The sequence below is a fragment of the Narcine bancroftii genome, chromosome 4 (genome assembly GCF_036971445.1).
Source record: "Narcine bancroftii isolate sNarBan1 chromosome 4, sNarBan1.hap1, whole genome shotgun sequence".
In the NCBI taxonomy this organism is placed as follows: Eukaryota; Metazoa; Chordata; class Chondrichthyes; order Torpediniformes; family Narcinidae; genus Narcine; species Narcine bancroftii.
The window spans coordinates 188,524,728-188,550,520 of record NC_091472.1 but is presented as its reverse complement, the minus strand read 5'-3'; the positions used below and the strand labels follow the sequence as shown (position 1 = coordinate 188,550,520).

The 25,793-nt window shown below is 39.8% G+C and overlaps 1 protein-coding gene across 6 annotated transcripts in view; it reads left to right on the top strand.

Moving 5' to 3' along the window:
* mlxip (MLX interacting protein) overlaps positions 1-25,793 on the top strand; it is a 121,739-nt gene that overhangs the window by 31,889 nt on the left and 64,057 nt on the right. For 5 of the 6 annotated variants that reach the window (XM_069933262.1, XM_069933264.1, XM_069933263.1 and 2 more), the window contains exons 3-8: positions 1,789-1,874; positions 1,990-2,076; positions 2,286-2,327; positions 14,909-15,131; positions 17,125-17,214; positions 23,152-23,261. In XM_069933262.1, coding sequence (XP_069789363.1) covers positions 1,789-1,874; positions 1,990-2,076; positions 2,286-2,327; positions 14,909-15,131; positions 17,125-17,214; positions 23,152-23,261 — 638 coding nt within the window. The remainder of the gene's footprint in view (positions 1-1,788; positions 1,875-1,989; positions 2,077-2,285; positions 2,328-14,908; positions 15,132-17,124; positions 17,215-23,151; positions 23,262-25,793) is intronic. The other variant, XM_069933267.1, reaches the window with a different exon arrangement.

Sequence of the window (25,793 nt, the reverse complement as noted above, 5' to 3'; positions counted from 1 at the left end):
TACTATCTACCTTTATCCCCAAATATTTTATACTATTATTAAATATTCTTCTGTTAAAAATATTAGCTATTACCAATAATATTGTTCAAAAATTGGAATATTTGGAACCTTGCAGGCAGGGATACAATAGATGGTCATTCATTCAGCTGCCTTGTCAATCAAGTCTCTCCATCCGTCATGATCTCCGACCCTCAGAATTGTAGTCAATGCCTCCCCTGCTCTTCTATAGTGAAGGCTCCACCATTGAGCTGAGACCGTAGTCGATGTTGAGGCCATGATTATACATGGGGGGGAAAAAAACTGAAGTGGTTTCCTGTTGCTTTCTTCAGTTGCAGTGTCCATACTGAACGGATAACCCTGGCCATTGATCAGCAGACTCATCTGCCCAGCATTTTAGTTTTACAGCCATAAATTCCAATTTATAGAATATTCCTGTAAAAATAAAACCATCCACCTTCTGCAATCCATGGATTTGTGTGACTGATTGGAAGACTAAACGGGTACTACTCCTTGCCCAAGGGTGACCTGTAGGCTATCGAACAGAAGGAGAACCTTACATTACCTTTTGCTGAGCAATTGTGCACCACCAACACCTACATTTGCTTGACTTTGAATGAAGTTTTATACAGGTTGCAAGCAGTATAACCTCCTGAAGCCTCTTATTCCTAATATCAGAATTTATTTGTCATGAACAAGTCATGAAATTCATTGTTTTGCGGCTGCATCACAGAGCAAACATGAATAGTAACCATCTTGCATAAATAAGTAGAAAATAGTGCACGAAAAGTCAAAGTAAGCCAGTGTCTTTGGTTTATTGATCACTCAGGAATCTGATGGCAGCAGGGAAGAAAGAAGCAGTCCTTGTTCTGTTGAGTGCTCGTCCTTAGCCTCCTGAACCTTTTTTCCGATGATAGCGGAGTGAAGAGTGCATGGCCTGGGTGGTTGGGGTCCTTGAGGATAGAGGCTGCTTTCTTAAGACACCTCTTGTAAATGTCCTTGACGGAGTGAAGTCTGGTGCTGTGATGTCACAGACTAAGTTAACAACCCTTTGGAGGATTTTATCGTCCTGAGCGTTGGCACCTCTATACCAGACAGTGATGCAACCAACCAGAATGCTCTCCACTGTACAGCTGAGAAAGTTTTCAAGAGTCTTTGGTGACGTACCAAATCTCCTCAAACACCTCAAAGTATAGACGCTGGTGAGCCTTCTTTGTGTTTGCATCAACATGGAGGCTCCAGGACAGATCATCTGAGATGTTCACACCCAGGAATTAGAAGTACTTGACCTTCTCTACTACTGAGCCCTTGATGGGGACTGGATCATATTCTCCTGATTTCCTCCTAAAGTCCACAATCATCTTCTTGGTTTTGCTGAAGTTGAGTACAAGGTTTGTTGGTGTGACACCACTCAACGAGCTGATCTATCTTCCTCCTGTATTCTTCGTCATTGCCGTTTGTGATTTTTGACGAATATGATCTAGGCAGTTTCGTTTTATCCATATGTATGGTTAACTATTGAAAACATTCATTTCTTGACACCAGGTGCACTAATATTTAATGGTGCTTTGACAATGTAAGTAGCTATTTCACTTCTCTGGCCAAGACACTGAGCCTTGTGCTGTTTTTCACACATGCTCACTTCTATGAAAGGTTATTACTGTAGTGTTAAAGAGCACACTGGTCACTTTTTCTCTCTTAATTGATTGTGGTGAATGTGAGAATGCCTTATTTTGTGTACTGTCAAGGTTGTAAAACACACTGTTTGCTTATGTAACTATATTTTCTTAGATGTAGAAAAGCGAGACAATCCAGTTTGTCATTTCGTTACTCCGTTAGACGGCACTATTGAATTTGATGAACCTCGAAGACTTGAAGTAAGTGGCTGGATATTTATTTTTGTAGTAATTTTAGTACTATCACGTTTATTTTGATTACATGATACTGAGTGCTGTATAGGATTATGTAACTTCAAATGAATTCCTTTCTTAGGCAGCAACGGAAGGAAAATTCTGGAAAAGGAGAATTGAGATTGTTATAAGAGAGTATCACAAATGGCGCACATACTTCAAGAAAAGGGTATGCTGCTCTATTTATGATGTTTAAGTATTGGATGATTCTTCCCTTTTTAAGTTACGATCATCTTGTACCTTCAAAATATTTTGGATTCTTCCAACCCATTTAAAGCAGTAGATTTTTTGTTATCTGATTAGAACAAGGTCTTTCATGAGCCTTTTGCAGAGTGTTTTGGGACACTATTTATTTTATATTTTTCCCTCCTTTTCTAGTTGCAGAAGCACAAAGATGAAGACCTTTCAAGTCTGATTAAAGTAAGTTTTAAATGAAGAGTAAATACATTTGTTAAAGTTTAAAAAAAAAAAAAAAAAATTTCAATTGCTTACACTTGAAATTTCATTACCAGATATAATAGCATATATGGGCATTTCTTAACAGTGGTGATTACAACAAATGATCATGTCTCTTTGAAACTTTTGTACAGAGTGCTTTTAGGATAAAAATGCATGACATAACATCAACAGGATTTCCTTCATCAACCTTTGCTGTTCATCAGAAATGATCAAATTAGATATATTTTGCCTTTAACATTGATGCTGTTTTTCTCAAATCAATTCCAAATTACTCATGGACCCTGATTTATTGTTTCTGGAACTGTTCAACCACAGACTGACATGCTTGCCCTTACTAGGTTTGTACCTTCATTTTTTTTTTTGAATAAGGTTCTAACATTTACAATTTGCACACCATCCCTCAATCTTTAGATCTTTGGTGCTAGGGCCTCTACTGCTTCCTTTCTTAACTCCATGAGCAGCCTATCTGGAACAGGTGATTTTTCTACTCCATGAGCAGTTAGCCTTTCTACCACTTCCTCTTCATTAGTAAGCCCACTCAAAATCCCAATTACATTTTTCCGTACAATCACCAACCTGGCTGAAGACCAATATAAAGTAGCCAATTTAGTTTTGCAGCTATGATCTCTGGTTCCATGAGAAAATTTTGCTTTTAGTCTTGAATGGGCTTCATCTTTTTTTAAAAATTATACACTTGTTAGTCTACTACCAAAATATTTTGTCGGCTGATACTCTCTCTCATATGCTCCCTTTGGCTTTCTTATTTCCTTTTAAGCTCCACCATTGAATTTAATTTCGATGGCAATCTTGGTTCTCTTTTGTGTTAGCAGTTAGCTCCTATCACATGCTTTCTTTTTCTCTTTCAATATTTTTATTAAGTAAAAGCCATTAAACAAAGTAAGCATGTAAAAAAAGAATATATAGGTGTAATCATATGTAGAGAAAAACTATATATAAACAAAGTACTTCAACAAACAGACTGGAAGAAAGACAATAAAGTATATTATGCACTTAAGCAAATATAAAATGTCTAATTAAAAAAGTTAAAAAAAAAAAGATATTGCTATTCTACAAAATCTACCCCCTTCTCTTCCGAAGTTGTTTGTAGTTGCATATAATTTACTACCATTTAGAGAAGATTAAAATCACAAAACAATATCAGGGCAATCTTATAAATTATGAAAATAATTAATGAAAAGGCCCTATAAATTTAAAAAATTCAAACCCGTTACATTGGTAGAGCATCTGATTTTTTTTAAATCAAAGTTAAATATGACATCATATCGGATAGCCATTGAGTACGAGTAGGAGAGGCAACATCTTTCCATTTCATCAGTATTGAATGTCTAGCAATAAGGGAAGCAAAGGAGATTACATGGGATTGAGAAACTTAAATTCAAGTCATTTATTTTAGTTAATCCAAATAGGGGATTTAAGGGATTTTGTCTCAAATTTACATTAAGGACTAAAGATAAAATATGAAAAATATCTTCCCTTCTAAAGGGCAAGAGACGTACAAGGCCAGAACATATGTAGTGGCGTAGCCTCTTCAGACCTGCACCTGTCACACTGCCAAGAAATGTTGGAGTAAAATTTAGCCAATTGAACTTTAGAAAAGTAGCTTTGATGTACTATCTTAAATTGTAAAAGTGAATGAAAGGCACATAAAGAAGAATTTACTAATTTTAAAGTAGAATCCCATGTATTAGCCGAAAATGAAAGCTGAAGATCTTGCTCCCTCAACTTTTTAATCTTGTCGAGGGAATTATCCCTAGACTTTAACAATAAATCATATATAGCTGATATCACCTTTTTTTTGATTCAGTTTAAATTTATAAATCATCCCTATAGTATTTATATAAATGTCCTGGGGAAGTCTCAACAATAAAAAAACTCCTAATTTGTAGGTATCTAAAGAAGTAATGTTTGGGTAACTGGAATTTAGAAGATAGTTGTTCAAATAAAGTAAAATTATTATCAATAAATTAATCTTGAAAGGACTGGATACCCAACTTTAAACCATTTATTGAAAACTGAGTCTTGCACAGAAGGTGAGAAAAATAATTAAATTATATAGGGCTAGCAAGTAAAAAAAATCTATAATGTCCAAAAGATTTTCTGAATTGAAACTAGATTCTCAAAGTATGTTTAACAACAAAATTATCGGTTTACTTAGAAGCTGAAAAAGTTAATGATGCACTAAGTATTAACATAAAATATTTTTTGTAGAATTAATTTCTGAATTAATCCAATTTGAAGTGTCCCTTCTGTCCATATAATGAATCCAAAAAATGTTAGCTGCCCAAGAGTAAAATCTAAAATTAGGTAGTGCCAAACCACCTTTATTTTTGATAAAAACTTTACTAAGACGAGGACATATGAAGAAATAATTGAGTCAAAAAAGTTCTAGGAACAAAAACAGGAACAGCTTGGAAGATGTATAAAAACTTGGGTAAAATGTTCATCTTGACACCATTAATTCATCCAATTAAGGACATTGAAAGAGGAGAACATTCTGCTAAAGATTTCTTAACATAATTAAAGAAAGTAAGAAAATTCTCTTTAAACAAATTATTGTAATTTATAGTAATAGTGACACCTAAATAATTAAATTGATTTTTAGCTATTTTAAAAGGAAAAACAGTGTCTAGGGAACCAGAAGATTTCAATACAAACAGCTCACTTTTCTGAAGATTTAGTTTATACCCTGAAAATTGACCAAATTGGTGAGGCAGTGACAGACTAATGGGATCGAATTATCAGGGTCTGAAATATACAACAAAAGAACATCTTCATAGAAAGAAACCCTGTGAACACTTCCTCTTAAAATTCCAAAGATGTAACTAGTTTGCATAAAGACCAAATTAAATAATAAAAGACAGCTTTACCTAGTCTCACGGTAAAGATTAAAAGGTTTGGATTTTAAAGAGTTAGTAAATATTGAAGCCACAGGAGATAAATATAACAATTTGATCCAATTGATAAATTTAGAGCCAAAGTTACATTTGCTTTCTTTTTCTATTCTGTTTTTAATCTCTCATCTATCTGAAATTTCACCTACCCATTTCCCAAGACTAACAGAGGTGCCCCCAGTTTTGCCCACCAAACTTTTATTCCAGACTACTGTGGCCAGATCTGTTCTTGTCCTATTGAAATTAGCCCCTTCTCCAATTGATACTTTGGAGTGCCTGTGATCTTCTTGATAGCTTTAATAAAGCTTCCAGTAATATAGGTAAAGGTTATTTTATGGTCATCATTTCTCAAATGTTCCCCAGATTCTGAGGGATCTTAATAGCAGCCATTTTAAAATAAGAAATAAAACTGCAGATCTGAAAAAAATGAAACAAAACCGGAAATTGGTTAAATTAGCAGGTCAGTCAGCATCCATTGAAAGAGATACAAACATGATTTCTCAGGTCGAAGATGCCTTGACAGTTCTGTAGAATTGGGGGCAACTATGCAAATATAAGGGTCACTGAGAGGGTTTAATTTTTTTAATTTAAAGGTTAGTAGGAGCAGAATCTTTGAATTTTTTTATTGATGAACAATGGTTACCAAGGGCAGACTGAGATTCAGAAGTAAGATTATAATCAGATCAACCAAAATCATGTCATGGTGGGGCAAGCTCAATGATATTTCCACGTTGCTACAGTGTCCCTGCAAATTGGTCCTCAACATCCTTTATGTATTGTAGATATCATAAAGACTATAGCATAGTCCCAGTGTATAATAGCACTTCTTTTGTTCCTTAATGCTACCGTATATAGGCGTGCAATAGTCATATACATGTAAAAGTCAACTCCCTTAATTTTGGCCCATAAATCTGGTATTTTCCACTTATTGTGCATAGAAGTCTACTTTCTCCCCCTCCCCCCTCCAAATTTTAGCTCCGACCGCCCACCAATCAGAACTTCCAAAGCCTCAAGTGTGCCCACCTACCCTATGGATCTTCTGACGAGGCAGGTACTTACTGTGGTCAAAAGTAGTATGCGTGTAATAGTGGACCCTCTAAATTTTACCCTAAAATTGGTCCACAAAATTTGACTATTACACAAAGGTGTATGGTAATTGGATAGCTTTTACTCTTCATCATTCCAGGATATCCTCTCTCTAGTAAGCTTAATCTCTTTAATCAATGCCTTTGCTCCCTCCCCTCTCTTTCCTTCCCTCCTTTGCTGAACATCTTTTAACCAGAACTATCTGGAGCCTATTTCTGTGGTTTCGGTTCCCTTATTGCCTTGATGATATATTCCTGCTAATTATACCGCACGGATGGCAGTCTCTTCAATCTGAGGCGCCTGCAAGCTCACACCAAGACACAAGAGAAACTTGTCCGTGAACTACTCTTTGCAGACGATGCCGCTTTAGTTGCCCATTCAGAGCCAGCTCTTCAGCGCTTGACGTCCTGCTTTGCGGAAACTGCCAAAATGTTTGGCCTGGAAGTCAGCCTGAAGAAAACTGAGGTCCTCCATCAGCCAGCTCCCCACCATGATTACCAGCCCCCCCACATCTCCATCGGGCACACAAAACTCAAAACGGTCAACCAGTTTACCTATCTCGGCTGCACCATTTCATCAGATGCAAGGATCGACAATGAGATAGACAACAGACTCGCCAAGGCAAATAGCGCCTTTGGAAGACTACACAAAAGAGTCTGGAAAAACAACCAACTGAAAAACCTCACAAAGATAAGCGTATACAGAGCCGTTGTCATACCCACACTCCTGTTCGGCTCCGAATCATGGGTCCTCTACCGGCACCACCTACGGCTCCTAGAACGCTTCCACCAGCGTTGTCTCCGCTCCATCCTCAACATCCATTGGAGCGCTTACATCCCTAACGTCGAAGTACTCGAGATGGCAGAGGTCGACAGCATCGAGTCCACGCTGCTGAAGATCCAGCTGCGCTGGATGGGTCACGTCTCCAGAATGGAGGACCATCGCCTTCCCAAGATCGTGTTATATGGCGAGCTCTCCACTGGCCACCGTGACAGAGGTGCACCAAAGAAAAGGTACAAGGACTGCCTAAAGAAATCTCTTGGTGCCTGCCACATTGACCACCGCCAGTGGGCTGATAACGCCTCAAACCGTGCATCTTGGCGCCTCACAGTTTGGCGGGCAGCAACCTCCTTTGAAGAAGACCGCAGAGCCCACCTCACTGACAAAAGGCAAAGGAGGAAAAACCCAACACCCAACCCCAACCAACCAATTTTCCCCTGCAACCGCTGCAATCGTGTCTGCCTGTCCCGCATCGGACTTGTCAGCCACAAACGAGCCTGCAGCTGACGTGGACTTTTTACCCCCTCCATAAATCTTCGTCCGCGAAGCCAAGCCAAAGAAAGAAGATACGCACCTGGAGCACATCAACCTTGCTAATACATTTCATGTACTTGCACATGATAAATCCATCTTAGATCTTCTAATCTTAATTAGGTCTTGTCTACAAAAACTTTCTTTCCTGTTCTGGTGTTTTAGGTTTCATAAGGAAGTAGGTTCTTTTTTACATTCTACATGGTCAACCGGTACGGACTCGAAAGGCCGACATGGCCTGTTTCTGCGCCGTAAATGGTTATATGGTTATATGGTGCAGTATATCAGCTTTCCCCCTTTTTTTAACCAGTCTGTCATCCAATTCCCAAGCCCGTGCTAAATTATTATTTGTCTCTTCTTCACCACTCTGAACTCAGCTTTTATCTGCAAAGATTAAAATCCATGGTCCTGCTATTATTTCTCGTTCTCCAACCCTTTGTACTTTGTCAAAATTATTCTGTATTTCAGAATCCTTGATGTTTTCTATGATGTTCATTATTTACACTGGTTTCCTATTTCCTGCCCCGTACCTTCATTTAGTGGAGAGAAATAAACAGAACCAATTTTTCTGGTCAAAAGCCTTTTGTCAAAGCAATTGGGTTTGCTTTCATTTATCCTCTCCCTGCCCCACACCCAGCCAAAATGTCCTTGGGTTTGAATCCATCTATTATGTTTGTTGCCATTTTTGATAACAGTGCCACCTGCTGGATTTTAAATTTTGAATTCAATTTAATGAAAACATGCTTCTTTTGGTCTCTTGTCAGACATTATTGATGAATTGTATTTAATGTAACCCTAGGCATTTGAATGACGTGTTAAGGAAATATTTGGCTCCTGCTTAATTTGCTTTGTTAATCCACCTGTTTAACATTGGTGTTTTTGAAGTTGGAAACAGCCCACCTTAGTGTTCCATCACCATAGAACAATACGTCACAGAAATAGGCCCCTTCGTCCCTTCTAGTCTGTGCTGAACCTTTTTTCCCTAGTTCCATTGACCTGCACCCAGTTCATAGCCCTCCATACCTCACCCACATGCCCTCATTCACCACTTCAGCTGGCAGCTTGTTCCACTCTCCCACCACTCTGTGTAAAGTTGTTCCCTCTCGTGTTCCTCAAACTTTTCCCCTTTCACTCTTAACCTATGTCCTCTGGTTTGTATCTTGCCTACCCTCAGTGAAAAAAGCCTATCTACATTTACTCTGTCTATCCCCCTCATAATTTTAAATACCTCCATCAAATCTCCCCTCATTCTTCTACACTCCAGGGGAGAAAGTCATAAACTGTTTGTCCTTTCCCTGTAACTCCATTCCTGGGCAACATCCTAGTAAATCTTCTCTGCACTCTTTCTAACATTAATCATCTAACTATAGGAAAGATATGAAAACTGCACAAAATACTCCAAATTTGGCCATACCAATGTCTTGTACAACTTTTCCATAACATCCCAACTCCTGTACTCAATACTTGGATTTATGAAGGCCACTATGCCAACAGCTCTTTACAACCCTATCCACCTATGATGCCACTTTCAGGGAATTATGAATCTGCATTCCCAGATCCATCTGTTCTACTGCACTCCTCAGTACCCTACCATTTATTGTGTATGTCCTTTCCTGGTTTCTCCTTCCAAAATGCCATCTGCCATTTTTCATCCCATTTTTCCATCTGGTTCAGATCCCTCTGCAAGCTTTGAAAACCTTGTTCGCTGTCCACAATACTTCCATTCTTAGAATGATCTGCAAATTTGCTGATCCAATTTACCACATTATCGTCAAGATCGTTGATGTAGATGACAAACAACAATGGTCCCAGCACTGATTCCTGAGGCATACCACTAGTCACTGGCCTTCAGTCTGAGAAGCAGTCATCCACTACTACTCTCTGGCTTCTCCTGTCCAGCCATTGTTGAATCCATTTCACTACTTCACAAGAATACCAAGCGTCTGAACCTTCTTGACTAACCCCCTCCTTGTGGGACCTTGTCAAAGGCCTTACTAAAGTCCATGTAGACAACATCTACAGCCATCTTAGTCAACTTTCCTGGTAACTTCATCCAAAAACTATAAGATTGGTTAAACACGACCTGCCACGTAAAAAGCCATGCTGACTATCCCTCATCAGTTTCTGGCTATCCAAATAATTGTATATCTGATCTCTTCGAACACCTTCCAATAATTTACCTAGTAACTGATCTCAGGCTCACCAGCCTATAATTTCCAGGATTTCTTTTGGAGCCTTTTTTAAAACAATGGAACAACTTGAGCTACCCTCCAATCCTCTGGCACCACACCCTTGCCTAAGGATATTTTAATTATTTCTGCCAGTCCCTGAAATTTCTACATTAGCCTCCTTTAAGGTTCGAGGGAATCAGTCCCTGGGGATTTATCCACCCTTATTTCCTTTAAGACTGCAAGCACTTCCTCCTCTTTGATCTGTGTAGGTTCTATAAGCTCAGTGCTTGTCTTCCTTACTTTCCACGACTCTGCTCATTCCCTGAGTGAATACTGATGAAAAACAAAAACATTTAAGATCTCCATCTCTTTTTGGTTCCATACAAATATGATCACTCTGATCTTCAAGGGGGTCTATTTTTCCCTTACTATCCTTTTGCTCATAATATTTGTGTGTGTGTCTTGCATTGGCTTTCACGAGATGTTCATTCACACGACCTGTGGTCATAATACTCGTGGTCCTTTCGTAGGCAAGATTCTGACTAGATGGCTTCCAAGACCCTGGAACTGGTCTCTCCAAGTGACCTTCACTGTTAGTCTTGATCACAATGAAGCACTTTGTTTCTCAACAGCACTTTGTTTCTCCTGCAACAGGTCAATCCACCAAAAAGGCCCAGTCATTCACAGAGAATTCCTCAAATTGTCTGGCTACAAGAGCTGCTTCAAAAAGCAGTTTTCTGTCCAGCAGTCAGAATGGATCTGTCGCAAAATCACAATGTCTTTGCAAATGTATCGAATCTAGAACAGACTGTGACAAACTTTCCCTCAATTGTTCCAATGTACCAAATTGTTGAAGGGCTGTGACTTGTGATGGTGAAGGTCCTTGTGTGAAATGTTAAATATTAAAACTGTGATCATTTAGTCCCTCCTGTCTATACTATCCCTTACAGTGATAATCCAATTTTACGAAAACGGGAGCTTGTAATAATGTATCTCTAGAAACCCTTATGATTTTCCTTCACATTGTCTGCCAAAGCAACCTTTTTTTTGGCCTTAATTACTTTCTTCAGGATTTCCTTGCATTTTTTATGCTCCAAGTACCCCATGTTGCCTATACCTGCTCTCTTCTTCCAAACCAGATTCCCATTAACCCTAGAAAACCATGGTTCCCTATGCCTGCTAACCTTGCCTTTGATCCTGACAGGAACATACAAACTGTACTTGCAAAATGTCACTATTGAAGGTCTTCCACTTATCTTGCACATCCTTGCCTGAAAACAAGTTATTACAATCCACGCATTCTAGATCCTATTTCCTCTAAATTGGCCTTTCTCCAATTTGGAATCTCAACTTGAGGGCTAGACCTATCCTTCTTTTGAAACTAATGGACCCAAAATGTTCCCCTACACATTCTTCTGTCACCTGTCCTGACTCGTTCCCTGTTAGGCGATCTCTCTCTCTCTCTCTCTCTCTCTCTCTCTCTCTCTCTAGTTGGTACCATAATATATTGATTTAGAAAACTTTCCTGAATACATTTGACAAACTCCAAGGTATCCAGCCCTTTTACAGTATGGGAGTCCCAATCAGTATGTGGAAAGTTAACACCTTGTGTTTCCTGCAGCTGTCTGCCATCTCTCTACAGATTTGCTCCTCCAATTCTCGTTGACTATTGGACAGTCTATAGTACAACCCTATGTGTGTGATCATACCTTTTCCGTTCCTCAGCTGCACCCATATAGCCTCAGTAGATGAGCCCTCTGGTCTGTCCTGCCTGAGCACTGCTGTGATATTTTCCCTGTTGAGCAATGCCACTCCTTCCCCCCCCCCCCCTTTCATCTCCAACACCCTACCCCCCCAGTTCGATTACATCTAAAGCAATGGAAGCTTGAAGCATTGAGATGCCAGCCCTACCCCTCCTGTAACCAAGTTTAAATCAAACTAATTTACTTTGCATTGCATCACTAGATAGCGCACCGCTGGCAAGATAGACCATTGCAAACTTGTAATTGCAGATTTGAGTGGAGGTTGTAGGTCTGATGACCAAGCTAGCAGAATTTGACCTGACATCACATAAAACCCTGAGATTCCTTTTTTCCTGCAGGTGTGGCAGAATTACCACTTATTGGTGGTGCAAAAAAAACTACACAGCAAAAACATGTAAATAAACAAAGATCTATGAACAGATAACGAATATAAACAAACTGCAATAAAGAGAGATCAAAAAGAAAATCAATAAAGTGCACAAGTAAGAGTCCTGAAATGAGTCTCTGATTGAGTTTGTCATTGAGGAGTCTGATGGAGGAGGGGTAGCAGCTGTTCTTGAACCTGGTGTTGTGAGTCTTGTGGCACCTATACCTCTTTCCTGATGGCTGCAGCAAGAACCAAGCGTGTGCTTGGTGGTGTGGGTCTTTGATGATTCCTGCTGCTCTCTAATGGCAGCATTTCCTGTAGATATACTCAATAGTGGGGAGGGTTTTGCCTGTGATGTCCTGGGCTGTGTCCACTCCCTTTGGGAGGGTTTAGACTCTGGGGTATTGGTGTCCCCACACCTCTGTAGAAATTTGCCAGGGTTCTGGTGTCATACCAATCCTCTGCAAACTCTTGAGTAAAAAGAGGTGTGGACGTGCTTTCTTAACGATGCCATTAGTGTGTTAGGTCCTGAAAAGATCCTCCGAGATAGTGACTCCCAAGTACTTAAAATTACTCACCCTCTCCACTTCTGATGCTCCAATGATCACTGGATCGTATACCTCTAGTTTTCCTTTCCTGAAGTCAACTATCAGTCCCTTAGTTTTGGTGATATTAAATGCGAGTTTATTGTTGGTCCATCATTCAGCCAAGTTTTCAGTCTCCATCCTGTACGCTGACTCATCCCCATTATACAACCCACAACCATGGTATTGTCGGCAAATTTGTAAATAGTGTTATTGTTGTACTGAGCACAAATACACACAAATGCTGGAGAAACTCAGCAGGTCAAACAGTGCCTTCATGAGGCAAAGGTGAAGATGCATCACCAACATTTTGGGCTTGAGCCCTTCATCAAGGTGTGGGGGAACATGAAAGATGTCTTAACAAAAGGGGGGAAGGGGGTTGGTGAGGGTGGGAGATGATAGGTGGGGGCGGGGTACACCGCAGGGAGGAGTCTAGACTAGGTTGAGAGAGAAAGGAAGTAGGAATTGGAATAATTAGTTAAGGGGGTGGGGGGGTAAAGGGGAAAAGGCAAGCTGATTAGTGGAATGCAGTAAACTCGATGGAGAGGGCCCAGATGAAAAATGAGGTGTTGTTCTTCCAATCTGCGGGTAGTCAGGGTGGGGTAGTGTGAAACGCAATGGACAGATATGTGAGCTTGAGAGTGTGACTCAGAATTGAAATGGTTGGCTACGGGGAGGTCACTTTTGTTGTGAATGGAGAGGAGGTGCTGGGCGAAGCAATCTCTTAATCTGAGACTGGTCTCTCCAATGTAGAGAAGGCCACAGAGGGTGCACTGGATGCAGTAAATGAATCCTTTGGAGGTACAAGTGAAGTGTTGCTTCACCTGAAAGGTCTGTTTGGGACCTCGAACCATAGTGAGGGAGAAGTTATCGGTGTGGATGCAGGTATACCAGCCCCTACAATTGCAGTAGAAGGTGGGGGGGGGGGTGATGGGTTGGGAGGGAAGAGTGCACAAGGGAGTCATGTAGGGAGTGGTCCCTACGGAAGTCTGAGAGGGGAGGACAAGGAAAAATGTGTCTGGTGTTGGGGTCCTGTAGTAAGTACTAGAAATTCCAGCAGATAATGTGTTGGATGCGGAGGCTGGTGGGGTGGTAGGTGAGTTCAAGGGGGATTTTATGTTTATTGTTTCGTGGGGGGGGGGGGGGGGGGCGCGCTAGGACAGATGACCGGGGAATGGAGAAGATGTGGGTGAGAGCTGAGTTAATAGTGGTGGAGGGCAAGCCACGTTTGTGGAAGAAGGCAGACATTTCAGAGACTCTGGACTGGAAGACCTTCTCTTGGGAGCAGATGCGGCAGAGACTGAGAAATTGAAAGAAGGGGATGGAGTGCATGCAGGGGACAGGGTGTGAGGACGAGTAGTCCAGGTAGTTGTGGGAGTTAGAGGGTTTGTAATAAATGTCAGTGGAGAGTCTGTCTCCTTAGATGGAGACAGAAAGATCCAGAAAAGGGAAAGTGTCATGGGAGATGAGCCAGGTGAGTTTGAGATCCAGGTGGAAAGTGGCCGCGAAATTGATGAAATTGACGAGTTTATCGCAGGTGCATGAGGCCGCCCTGATGTAGTTGTCAATGTACCAGAGGAAGAGTTGGGTCTTGCCTGTGTAGGCTTGTAGCATGTTTTGCCACACAAAGAGGCAAGCATAGCTGGGACCCACGTGGGTACCCATGGCTACTCCTTTAATCTGAAGGTAGAGGGATGAGTTGAAGGAAAAATTGTTAAGGGTTAGGACTAGTTCTGCCAGGCACAGAAGGGTGTGGTGGAAGGTGACTGCTCAGGTCTGAGATCCAGGAAAAAGCGAAGTGCTTTGAGGCCTGTGTGGGGAATGGAGGGAAAAAGGGATTGGACATCCATTGTGAAGATTAGGAGATCTGGTTCGGGGTATCTGAAGTCTTGGAGGAAGTGGAGGGTGTGTGAGGTGTCGCAGATGTAGATGGGGAGGGATTGAACTAGGGGAGAAAAGATGGAGTCAAGGTAGGATGAAATTTGTTTTTGGTATAGAGGGGTTTCATAACACAGCCCTGTGGTGCTCCAGTACTGCTGGAGATTGTGGAGGAGATGTAATCATTTTAACATTTTGACTTGTGCTATTTTATATTTTTGACCATACTTCCTTCATTGAAACCTCTTTATAGTTCTCTCTTTTGTTTTTGTTTTCTACGTGGAAGCCTGTTGCAAGGAGCAACACTGACACCAAATTGTAAATCACAGTCAACAGGATAATATTATTTCATTGCCTGTAACTGGTTTTAGAATGGTCCCACTAAATCATTACATTATTGGTACGCCTGTTTGTATTTCAGTAACACCAGTAAATTGTATTTTTCTATCTTGCTCTATCACAATGTGCAGCTTTCTGGGTTTGATGATGGATGTCCAGAAACCTGCTGCATTTCATTTCAAGATGATGATTTGGCATTATGGCGTGCAAAAAGAAAAGGAAGTGATACACCAGTTCCTATGGAGGAAGACCAGCTTTTGGATATGAACATGTTATTGTCTGAATTCTCTGACACACTTTTTTCAACTTTGTCTTCCCACCATCCAGTTGCTTGGCCCAACCCAAGAGAGATTGGTTAGTGACATTTCATGAAACATTTAGTTATAGAATTTTTCATAAGATTTTATTAAAAGTTTTCAGTGTCTACTTAACATTACATAATAATAACTGTGATTATGTGGAATATTAGTTTATTTGTGAACTTTGGGAAGATTTTCATTTTAAATTAATTAAAATTGTCTTGGCCAATGCTATCTCCATAATGCAATCACTCATGAAAGGAAATGAGCAGCTATTTTGTATGTTAATGTGATATACCATCTGCATCAGACTATTCTATATGTTTCACTTGGTTGTTTTTTTTGTTTCATATGCATGCTAATAGGTTTTACAAGCATGGGAGCATTTCCCATTTGGCACATTAGGAGACTATAAGCAGAAGCTGGTGGAATAGCAAGGTCAGGTTCCTTACCAGTACTTGGCAGCAATATCAAAATCAGCCTTGTTTGTGGATATGTGGGGAAGTGCAAGTAAAGAGAGAATATTTCCCAGCCATAACTTCTTCCAAGATGATTGAACTTTGACCGAATCTTGCCATGAACAATTTGCCATTCTTGTGCCTCCTCCACACATTTAAAAATATTGGGAAAGAACATTCTTCATGGAAGATATTCAATTGGAAAATGGTGGTAGTTTGAAGAAATTAGTCAGATCTTGCATGTTTGTCAGCCCAAGACAAACTACTGAACTTTTTTTCAGAGGGTCCAGTACCTTGCTAATCCATGAAGTCAAAGGGGTGGTGTTTACTAAATGTACCTTGCATGAGAAAAGGCTTGAACAGGGAAATGTGGTTAGCCAAGCCCTAGCATTATATGGTTAAGAGTCGCTATTGTAAATTTGGACAACAGTTGGTAGAAGGGATGGAGGGTTAGTGTGGTGCATTGTTTTTGATAATGATAGGGAATTTGGCAGGAATAGGATTGGCAGATTAGTGGGATTTACAAAGGAAAGAGTAAAAGCAAGGTCATTAAGGATGCCTACTGAAGTTGGCTCCATGTGCAAGACCAGGACTTGATAGACAGGCCCCCTTTTAGCAAAGATGGAAGTAGGTGTGGGTGCTGTGGTGATGTGAAAATGGTGTGAATACTGTAAAAGTCAGTGAAGATGTCCGGCTGTACAGCTTTGGAAGCCATTCTTTGAATGTCTTAAGATCTTAATGTATCAGTATGTCAAGCATATGAAGGCTCTGGGAAAAGAAAACTATCAGAGACCATGTAGTAAGTGTCCATTTTCAATTATGTAAGAAGAACTGAATGCATTTTCCAGTCAAAAAAATGGTACCACAAAAGAGAACATTGTAGGGACTGTAATTTAACTTTCTTTTGTATAATATTTTATTCATTATTTTCAATATATTTAACAATCAATAATCATACCAAATACAAAACGTCAAGAGAACCCCTCCCCTCTATTCAAGTCCAATGAAACCGAGAAAGAACGAAGAAAAAGAAACACAAAAAAACCATCCCATTGTCAGTAGAACATATGGGGACGTAATAAAACCAGTGTTAAAATCTTTACAGAGGTCTACTGGCTAGCTGATAGCGATCGTAACCCTATACTGGCACCAGTGAGGTATTTGTATGCTCTAAATAAGGTTGCCATATTTTTAGGAAGGTGTTATATCCCCTCCTGAGATTGTATGTGACCTTTTCAAGTGGGATGTAGCTATTCATCTCCGTAGATGGAAGTAAGAATTCCATGTTACTGGTATGCATTTCCTGGCCACACATAAGGCAATTTCTCTGAATTTGAGAATTAGTTAGTGATCTACCAACTGTGGTAAAGTTTCCTAAAAGACAAAGCTCTGGGTCTCCTGGGAAGGTGACTCCCGTGATCTTGGTTATCACAGCGGTCATACCAGAAGGGCCTCATCTTCGTGGAAAGCCAGGTAGAATGTAACCTCTACACCACACCTAAAACACATCTCTGATAATTCAGGTTTATATTGGTGTAATTTCTGTGTGATTTATTCTTGTACATTAAAACACTCTGTTTGCTTCAATAGCACATGCAGGAAATGCAGATATGATTCAGCCTGGATTAATCCCTCTTCAGCCCAATCTGGACTTTATGGACACATTTGAACCTTTCCAAGGTAAGTTTTCTACCAGTTCTTTTGAATATTAAAAAATGGTAGTTTACTTGCATACTTATTGCATACTTGCATTATATTTTGATTAATACAGTATTTATATATTATTGCATAACATTTCAATATATACATCGTGTGTAATAGTTTTTTAAATGTTATGAGCCCAGAGGACCCCAAAGCCCAATAGCAATAGAGATTCACCAAGACAAATGGTTACTTAAAGTTGCTTTTAATTATCTGAAAACAGAATCAACCTTTAACTTATCACTATTAACTTAACCTAACTTAACCCCCTTCTTATTCTAAGCGCACATGTATGTAATGTATGTATAAGTTCAGAAAAGTTCTTTGATTCACAGTCCAATCTCACTTTTCATTCCTCCAAGTTCACTGGTTGCAGGCAATTCTTATACTGTTCACAGAATTTAACATTTATAAAGTTCACCAGGCTTTGGTGCTTGAAAGGTAAATGGTTACTGCTCAGGAAAGTTCTTGTTGGTTTTCGGAGAGAAATTTGTTATTCCAGGACATCCACAACTGATGTACTTCCATCAGCCACTCCAGTGTTTTGCTGACGAAACTTGCCCCTTCAGGGTTCTCCAGATGATAACCTTTCTTTCAGGTCATCACAGAATTCCTTTTTATTTCTCTTACTTCAAGTGAAACTTTAGACAGCCAGTCCTCTCCTCTTGCATGAACCACAGGGGCTTTGACCAGGCTGTCTTCCAAACTGGCTTGCTAGCTTGTCCTGTTCCAGTCCCAGCTACTTCTGCTGGCTGTAACATTGTACAAGTGATTTCTCTCTCTCTCTTTCTCTCTCTCTCTCTCTCTCTCTCTTTCCTTCTCTCTCTCTCTCTCTCTCTCTCTCTCTCTGAGAAAGCCTGTTTGACTCTCTCTGCTTGCAAAACCACATGACTCTCTTACAACAGCAAACTCTCTTCTAAATAGCAGCGGCTCCAGCATGCTCTTTCATCTGTTGCCTTTAGTGAAGTCTCTTGAGCACTCTTCAAAGCTCCTACAAAAGCTGTTGAAGCCTCGATATGTCTAGCATTAGCAAAGCTCCATTATTTCAAATAAGATCTGTTTTAAAGTGTTTGTATGTGTCCTACTATAACAAACCTTTCCCAATTTATCTCCCAAAAACATATCTATGTATATCTATATACTCTGTCACACAAGGTATTTATTGGGAGTTAGCTGACAAAACAAATGACATTTCATTACTAGAGCTTAAGTATATTAGCTTTTGCACAAAATTGTTCATGGATATTTCAGTTGTACATTTTCCCCCTCATAATAAATAATGAACTTTTGTCTTTCTTCCTTGGCTTTGGTTAACAATCCAGACGGAATGAGCAACCACACAATTCAGCCCAGTCTATGTTCTCTTGCATTCTTTAATTTTTTTCTAAAACCTCTTTCAACCATGTCCTTTACATGCAAATATTGGCTGTGTAAGTTGCCTAATTATGTCGACAAATGTATGCTTAAAGTTCCTTTGCTTTTTTGATAAAGATATTTGCCTGGAAACAAGCTTGTAACGTGATACAAAATAGTGCCACATAGTTTACTGCTCCATTGAATTAAGTTCATTTTAATGTTTCCATTTGTGGACATTTGGCACCTGGCAAGAAATTCAACCCCTAAATTTTTGATTAAAATTTCTTCACTGCTAAAACTTTTTTCATGTAAAGCTGGCCATGTGACATACAGTGCCTAGAATTCATCTGCCACTTGATTTTCAATATCTTCTTTTAAAAGAAAAACTATCGTGTGTATTCATTGAGCAAGCTTTTACAAATACTGATTGATATAAAGCAACATAATTAAAAATAGTCAAACACACACACACACATGCCACTCTGTAGGTTAACTGCATACTTCACACACTGCTCACAACTAAAACTGGGCTACAACCAACACTAGGAACTTTCAAGCAAGGAAAACACCCATCTGTAAAAGCGGAGGTTCTTTGCCTTATGCCTAAAGACTTATCTCTCTGAATGTGCTGTGGCTGGCTCCGAGGCACTGATTCCAACCCTTCTTGTGGAAGGATAATTGGCAGAGCACTGAGCTCTGCAGTCTGACCTGAATGAAAAACCACTACTAGCGGCTGGTTAGGGGTGGGCTGATGACACAGTCAGCCTGCGACCCATCTCCCGACTCACCCCTCTCCCTCAAGGTGGGGGGCAGTGGGGGCTGTCAGGAGACATCGGGGGGCAGCCGGTGCGGGCTGCTTTCAGGGCCACTCCCTGTTGCTCAAAACACAGCAGTTCCAGCTGCACGGGGGATTATGGGTAGGGAAGACGGCCATTGCTCTGCCGTGTATTTATGACAGATGGCGCTATGGCACCAGTAGCCCCACCTCCATCTGATCCGGAGGGCACTACGAGGTGCCTCTCCATATGAATGTAACGCTGGAGCATCCTTTTAGGGCTGCTGTCTGAAAGGTAAGTTTTAAGTTTTCGATCCGCTCTTGTAGCCGGCCTCCTGACATGAAATGGCCTACTGACTTTCAATAGGGATCTGTTTCCTTTCAATACCACATGCACAGAGAGTCACAGGGTTAATTGGAAGGGCTCAGCCCCAAGATTCTTGCTCAGTGTATAGAAACCATGCTGGTAGCTAAATTTTCTGAGGAGCTTATTCACACAGGCTAAGCTTTAAACTAAAATCTGTGATTTCTTGTGACCTTGTATACTAGCCTTGCACATGTGCATTGTTTATGGAGCTCAATAGTTGTAGAGCCAGTGTTCAATTTCAGCCCTCTGCATCTATGCCAACCATCATGCCTATCTATACTAATCTCACTTGCATGCATTAATTCCATATCCGCTATGTCTTCTAAATGTGGTTACTATTCCTGCCTCCACCGCCACCTCTGGAAACTCATTACAGATACCAACTAATATTTGTGTGAAATATTTACCAGATCTCCTAAACCTATCATCTTAAGCCTACACCCTCCAGCCTTAGACACCCCCACCATGAGAGCCAGACACTAGCTATCCAACTTGTCAATGACTCATAATTCTAAATGTTTCCTATCACTTTGGCCACCTCTGCTCCAGGAAAAATAGACCTGGCCTGTTCAATCTCTGATGATGACTCAAGACTATCAATTCAGGTAACATCCTGATGAATATTTTTTTGTACTTTGTAACCTCTCGAGCTTAAACTTTCTCTAATCTCGTGATCAAAGTAGCATTCAATATTTCAGGTGCAGTCTCACCAATATTTTGCACAATTGCAACATGACATTTCAACTCTTGCATAATGCCTTGATCAATACAGGCAAGCATGCCATACAGCATATTCACTACCCTGTTCTAATTTCCAAGGAACTATCCACTGGTTGCCTAAGGTCTCTTGTTCAATGGCACTCTCTTGGTGGATTTCATGCCCTGATTTAACTTCTTAAAAATTCATCACTTCACATTTGTCTGTGTTAAATTTCATTTGCCCCTTCTTCGTTCACTTTCCAAATGATTGTTATTCTTCTGTCACCTAAGACAACTTTATTCACCGTCCATTATACTACTAATTTTGGTGTAATCTTCAAACTTACTAATCATGCCACCGATGTTCTCATCTAAATTACTAATATCTGTGTCAAACAATGGAGGACCAATCCCTGCAGCCACCATTAGTTATAGGCCTCCTATCTGAAAACAGCCCTCCACACCACTTTCTGTCTCTACTACCAAGACAATTTTGAATTCAGTTTGCTAACTTGTATGTGTTCTGACCTTCTGAACCATGAGGGTCCTTGTCAAAGGCCTTGCTAAAGACCACCTAGTCAATGCTTAGTCGTCTCATTAAAAAAAAACTCAGTCAAGTTCTTGAGATGTGATTGGCCATGCACAAAGCTATGCTGACTATCTTAATCATTCCATGGCTTTCCAATGCAAATAAGCCCTGTCTCTCAGAATACCTTCCATAGCCTTTCCCATCACTGATGTAAACCTCATTATCTAGTTTTCCAGGCTTATCCCAACTGCTCTTCTTAAATAAAGGCCAGCATTCTCTTCTCTTGCTTTCCTATTACATCCAAGGACACATATAGTCAGACCCCAGAAATTTATCCATCTTACAAATTTCAAGACCATCAACAACTCATCTTGTGTAATGTTGATATGTTCCAGGATATCACTTGCCTTCTCTTGAAATCGCTAGTTTCCATTTAATTAAAAAAAAATTAGATATACAGCACGATAACAGGCTCTTCCAGCCCATGAGCCTGTGCCATCCAAATGCACCAATTAACCTACAACCCTGGTGTGTTTTGAATGGTGGCAGGAAACTGGAGCACCCGGGGAAAACCCAGGCAGAAACGGGGAGAACGTACAAACTCCTTACAGACAGCGTCGGATTCGAACCTGGGTCACAGGCGCTGTAATAGTGTTGTGCAAACTGTTACACTAACAGTGCCATCCAAACCTTGTCAAGAAGGTTTCTTAATCTTGCTGGCCTCGCCCTTTGTAATAGAATGCGATGGCCATGAACTCTTCCCATTGCACTTCTGAAAGCCTCCCACTTTTGTCCGGTTCTGGTCTGATGTCATTGAAATTAGCCTCAACCCAATCTAGGACTTTAAATTTGAAACTATCTTGAAACTAAAAATTATGGTTACTTGTTCCAAAGAGCACCCCCACTCACACTTCAGCCAGTTGCCCAACTTCATTTTATAAGAGGAGATCGAGCATTGCTCGCTTTCTCGTTGGGACATCTACAAATTACTACAGAAAACTTTCCCTGTTCACATTTAACAAATTCTGCCTCTCTGTTCCCTTAGCACTCAGGCTGTCCAAGTCAATAATAGGGAAATTTAAATCACCTTCTATTACAACTCTATAAATCTTACACCAATCTTTCATTTCCTTCAAGTTCCTGCTGAATGTTGAAACCATTCGTTCGAAGTGATCACCCATTTGACCTTGCTGGACATACTGCCCCCTCTCCCCAAGGATATGCTTTCTAATTTGTGCCATTGTGTTCATAGTCTCCATCGTGACCTTTAGGATTATGATGTTCTGCTGCAGCTGGTCAGGTTTACAACTTACTGCTATATTGGAAGCCACCCAAGCTTCAGAACAAACAAGGGAAAAGTTCATCTACTTTTGCTTCAGTTGAGGGAAGCCAGCAGAGTGGGTACAGGTTTGTTACTATTGAGGTCTTCCCTTGATGCAGGCATTGATAGGCAATATTAATGTAGCATTATTCCTGTTGATCTCCTTGGCAATCTGCTGCTTAAGTACCTGATTTAAGTTACGGAGGTTCTACTTGTTGCACGCATTGCCCTCAGGACATCTGACACCCTGTGTCCTGCTGTCTGGAACTGTATCTCTATGCAATATTTCCCAGTTCGATGTGTGCTGAAGTCATAGCTACATGATTAATTACTGACACCTGTAGAGAATTGTAGTAGAAATTTTATTGGTACATTGAGACTGAAACAGCACATTGTTATACTTTGGAAGCACACAACATATATTAAACTTGCAATAGAATATTTTGCTCTTTAAGAGACATAAAAACAATGGAGTGTGAGGCATTGCAACCTTAGAGCCAGAATATCCTACTGAAGGAATTTCTGGGTTATTATCTCTAGTTTATCGGCTACATAAGATTTCATTGATGTAGGTTTTTACCTAGCATAGTGTAAACCTTACAAAACTATTTAATTTAGAGATACAGTATGGTAATGAGCCCGTGTCACTCAAATAAACCCACATTACCAATTGACCTACTAACCCTGTATGTCTTTGGAATGTGGGAGGAAAGCGGAGCACCCAGAGGAAACCCACACAGACATGGGGCGAATATGCAAACTTGTAGATACGTGGGCTGTAAACTGTATAGAAAATGTTTTCAGTTTAATTTTTCAAGTTTATCATTGTAGGAAATGAACGATACTAAAAATGTACGGTCTAATTTCAGATATGTTTCTAACAACTCGCTTCCCATCTTTGGCTGGTAGCCTCTTCTCATCTCCTATTCCTCCTGCCCCTCCTGCCACTCCCCTAGGTGGCAGTAGCTCACCAGCACAGGTATGATTTTGCTTGGTCCCTGAAGAAGCTTAGTATGACATTTGTTTTCATTCTTATGATCCTCTTTGGCTTATACTTCGAGATTACCAGAACAGTTATGAAAGCAATTCCACTAAAGCAGCATGTATCTAATAAAGTGGTGCAATAAGCTGTATTTTTATATAACAATTTAAGATATTAAAATGATAATGGAATGGGAGAAAAGCATTATATTGTATGTTACATAGGCTATTCAAAGTTCCATTTCCTGCTTGGTTTAGCATCTCGTCACAATCAAATGGTTCAGTGGTTTTCACGAGCGGACTGCATTATTTAACTGTAACCTGCAAACTTTACAACCTGTTGCAGCCAATTAATTGTGATAAATTATCACAGCATGTCTGTTACACCTTAATAATTTGAATATCTGTGTAAGTTGGATTGGAAAAGCATCCATATGATGCCAAGAGAAATGGCATTAAGTTGAAAATTGTATTGACACACAGTGCCCTCCATAATATTTGGGACAAAGACATTTTTTTCTTATATTTACCCCTGAGCTCCACAGTTTAAATTTGTAATCAAACAATTCACATGTAATTAAAGTGCATTTTCCAGATTTTATTCAAGGTTATTTGTATACATTTTGGGTTTGACCATGATGAAACTACAGCACATTTTATACATTGTTTCCTCATTTCAGGGCATCATAATATTTGGGACATTTGGCTTCACAGGCGTTTGTGAGAACTCCAGTATGTTTAATTGCTTCATTGGTCCAGGTCTAAGAGAGCTAGGTTTGCTTCTAAGTTTTTCATCACTTCTGGAGTCTGTAAGTTGCCATTTTTAACATGAGGACCAGAGTTGAACCAATGAAAGTTTAAAAAAAAACATTATGAGGCTGAAAAACAAGAATAAAGCAGGAAGAGACATCAACCAAACCTTAGGATTACCAAAATCAACAGCTTGGAACATCATTAAGAAAGAGCGTACTGGTGAGCTCAGTAATCGCAAAGGGACTGGCAGGCCAAGGAAGATCTCCACTCCTGATGACAGAAGAATTCTCACCATAACGAAGAAAAATCCCCAAGCATATGTCTGACAGATCAGAAACATTCTTCGGGAGGCAGGTGTGGAGATGTTGATGACTACTGTCCACAGAAGACTTTATGAACAAAAATACAGACACTACGTGGCAAATTACAAACCACTAGTTAGCCACAGAAAGGATGGCATGATGACATTTTGCCAAGAAGTATTTAGAAGAGTCTGCAGAATTCTGGAAAAGGTCATGTGGATGGATGAGACCAAGAGTAACCTGTATCAGAGTGATGGCAAGAGCAAAATGTGGAGGCATAAAAGAACTGTCCAAGATCCAAAGCATACCACCTTTGCCATGGTTTGCATCTTGTAATGTAGACTATATTTCTGTTCACAAAGTCTTCTGCAGACAGCCATCATTGACGCATGTACATCTGATCTGTCGGACATATATTTGGGAACTTTTCTTCATTATTATGAGAATTCTAGTCATTAGCACTGAAGATCTTCTTTGGCCTACCAGTCCCTTTAAGATTACTGAGCTCACCAGTACAGTTTCTTCTTTTTTTAAAATTTTTTTATTTTTCACACTATAAACCACATTGATCAAGATACATACATTTTTCTTTTCAAATATATACAGTGTCGTTTTCTCCCCCCCCTTCCCATCCCACCCTCCCTACCTCCCCTCCCATTCATTTAAAGTTCAGAATCTAAGATACATTAAACCCGTCAAACAATGTTGTCACTCAATAAAAATAGACAAGAAGTTCCACTGAGTCAATTCTTTTCATTTCCTTCTCCTTCTGTCATTTTAGGTGGTAGATGTCCCCGGTAGGTTTTCTCTATTGTGTTTCATGCATGGCTCCCATATTTGTTCAAATATTGTAATATTATTTCTTAAATTGTTTTTTTTTCTAGTGGAATACATTTATTCATTTCTATATACCATTGCTGTATTCTCAAGTTATCTTCTAATTTCCAGGCTGACATAATACATTTTTTTGCTACAGCTAGGGCTATCCTAACAAATCTTTTTTGTGCACCATCCAAATCAAGTCCAAATTCTTTGTTTTTTATGTTACTTAGGAGGAAGATCTCTGGGTTTTTTGGTATATTGCTTTTTGTGATTTTATTTAATATCTGGTTTAGATTTTCCCAAAATTTTTTCACTTTCTCATATGTTCAAATTGCATGAATTGTTGTTCCCATTTCCTTTTTTACAGCGAAAACATCTGTCAGATACTGTTGGGTCCCATTTATTTAACTTTTGAGGTATAATGTATAGCTTGTGTATCCAGTTATATTGTATCATATGTAACCTCGTGTTTATTGTATTTCTCATAGTTCCAGAGCATAACTTCTCCCATGCTTCCTTCTTTATCTTTATGTTTAAATCTTGTTCCCATTTTTGTTTAGTTTTACCATTTGTTTCCTCATTCTCCTTTTCTTGCAGTTTAATATACATATTTGTTATAATTTTTTTTGATTATCATTGTGTCTGTAATCACA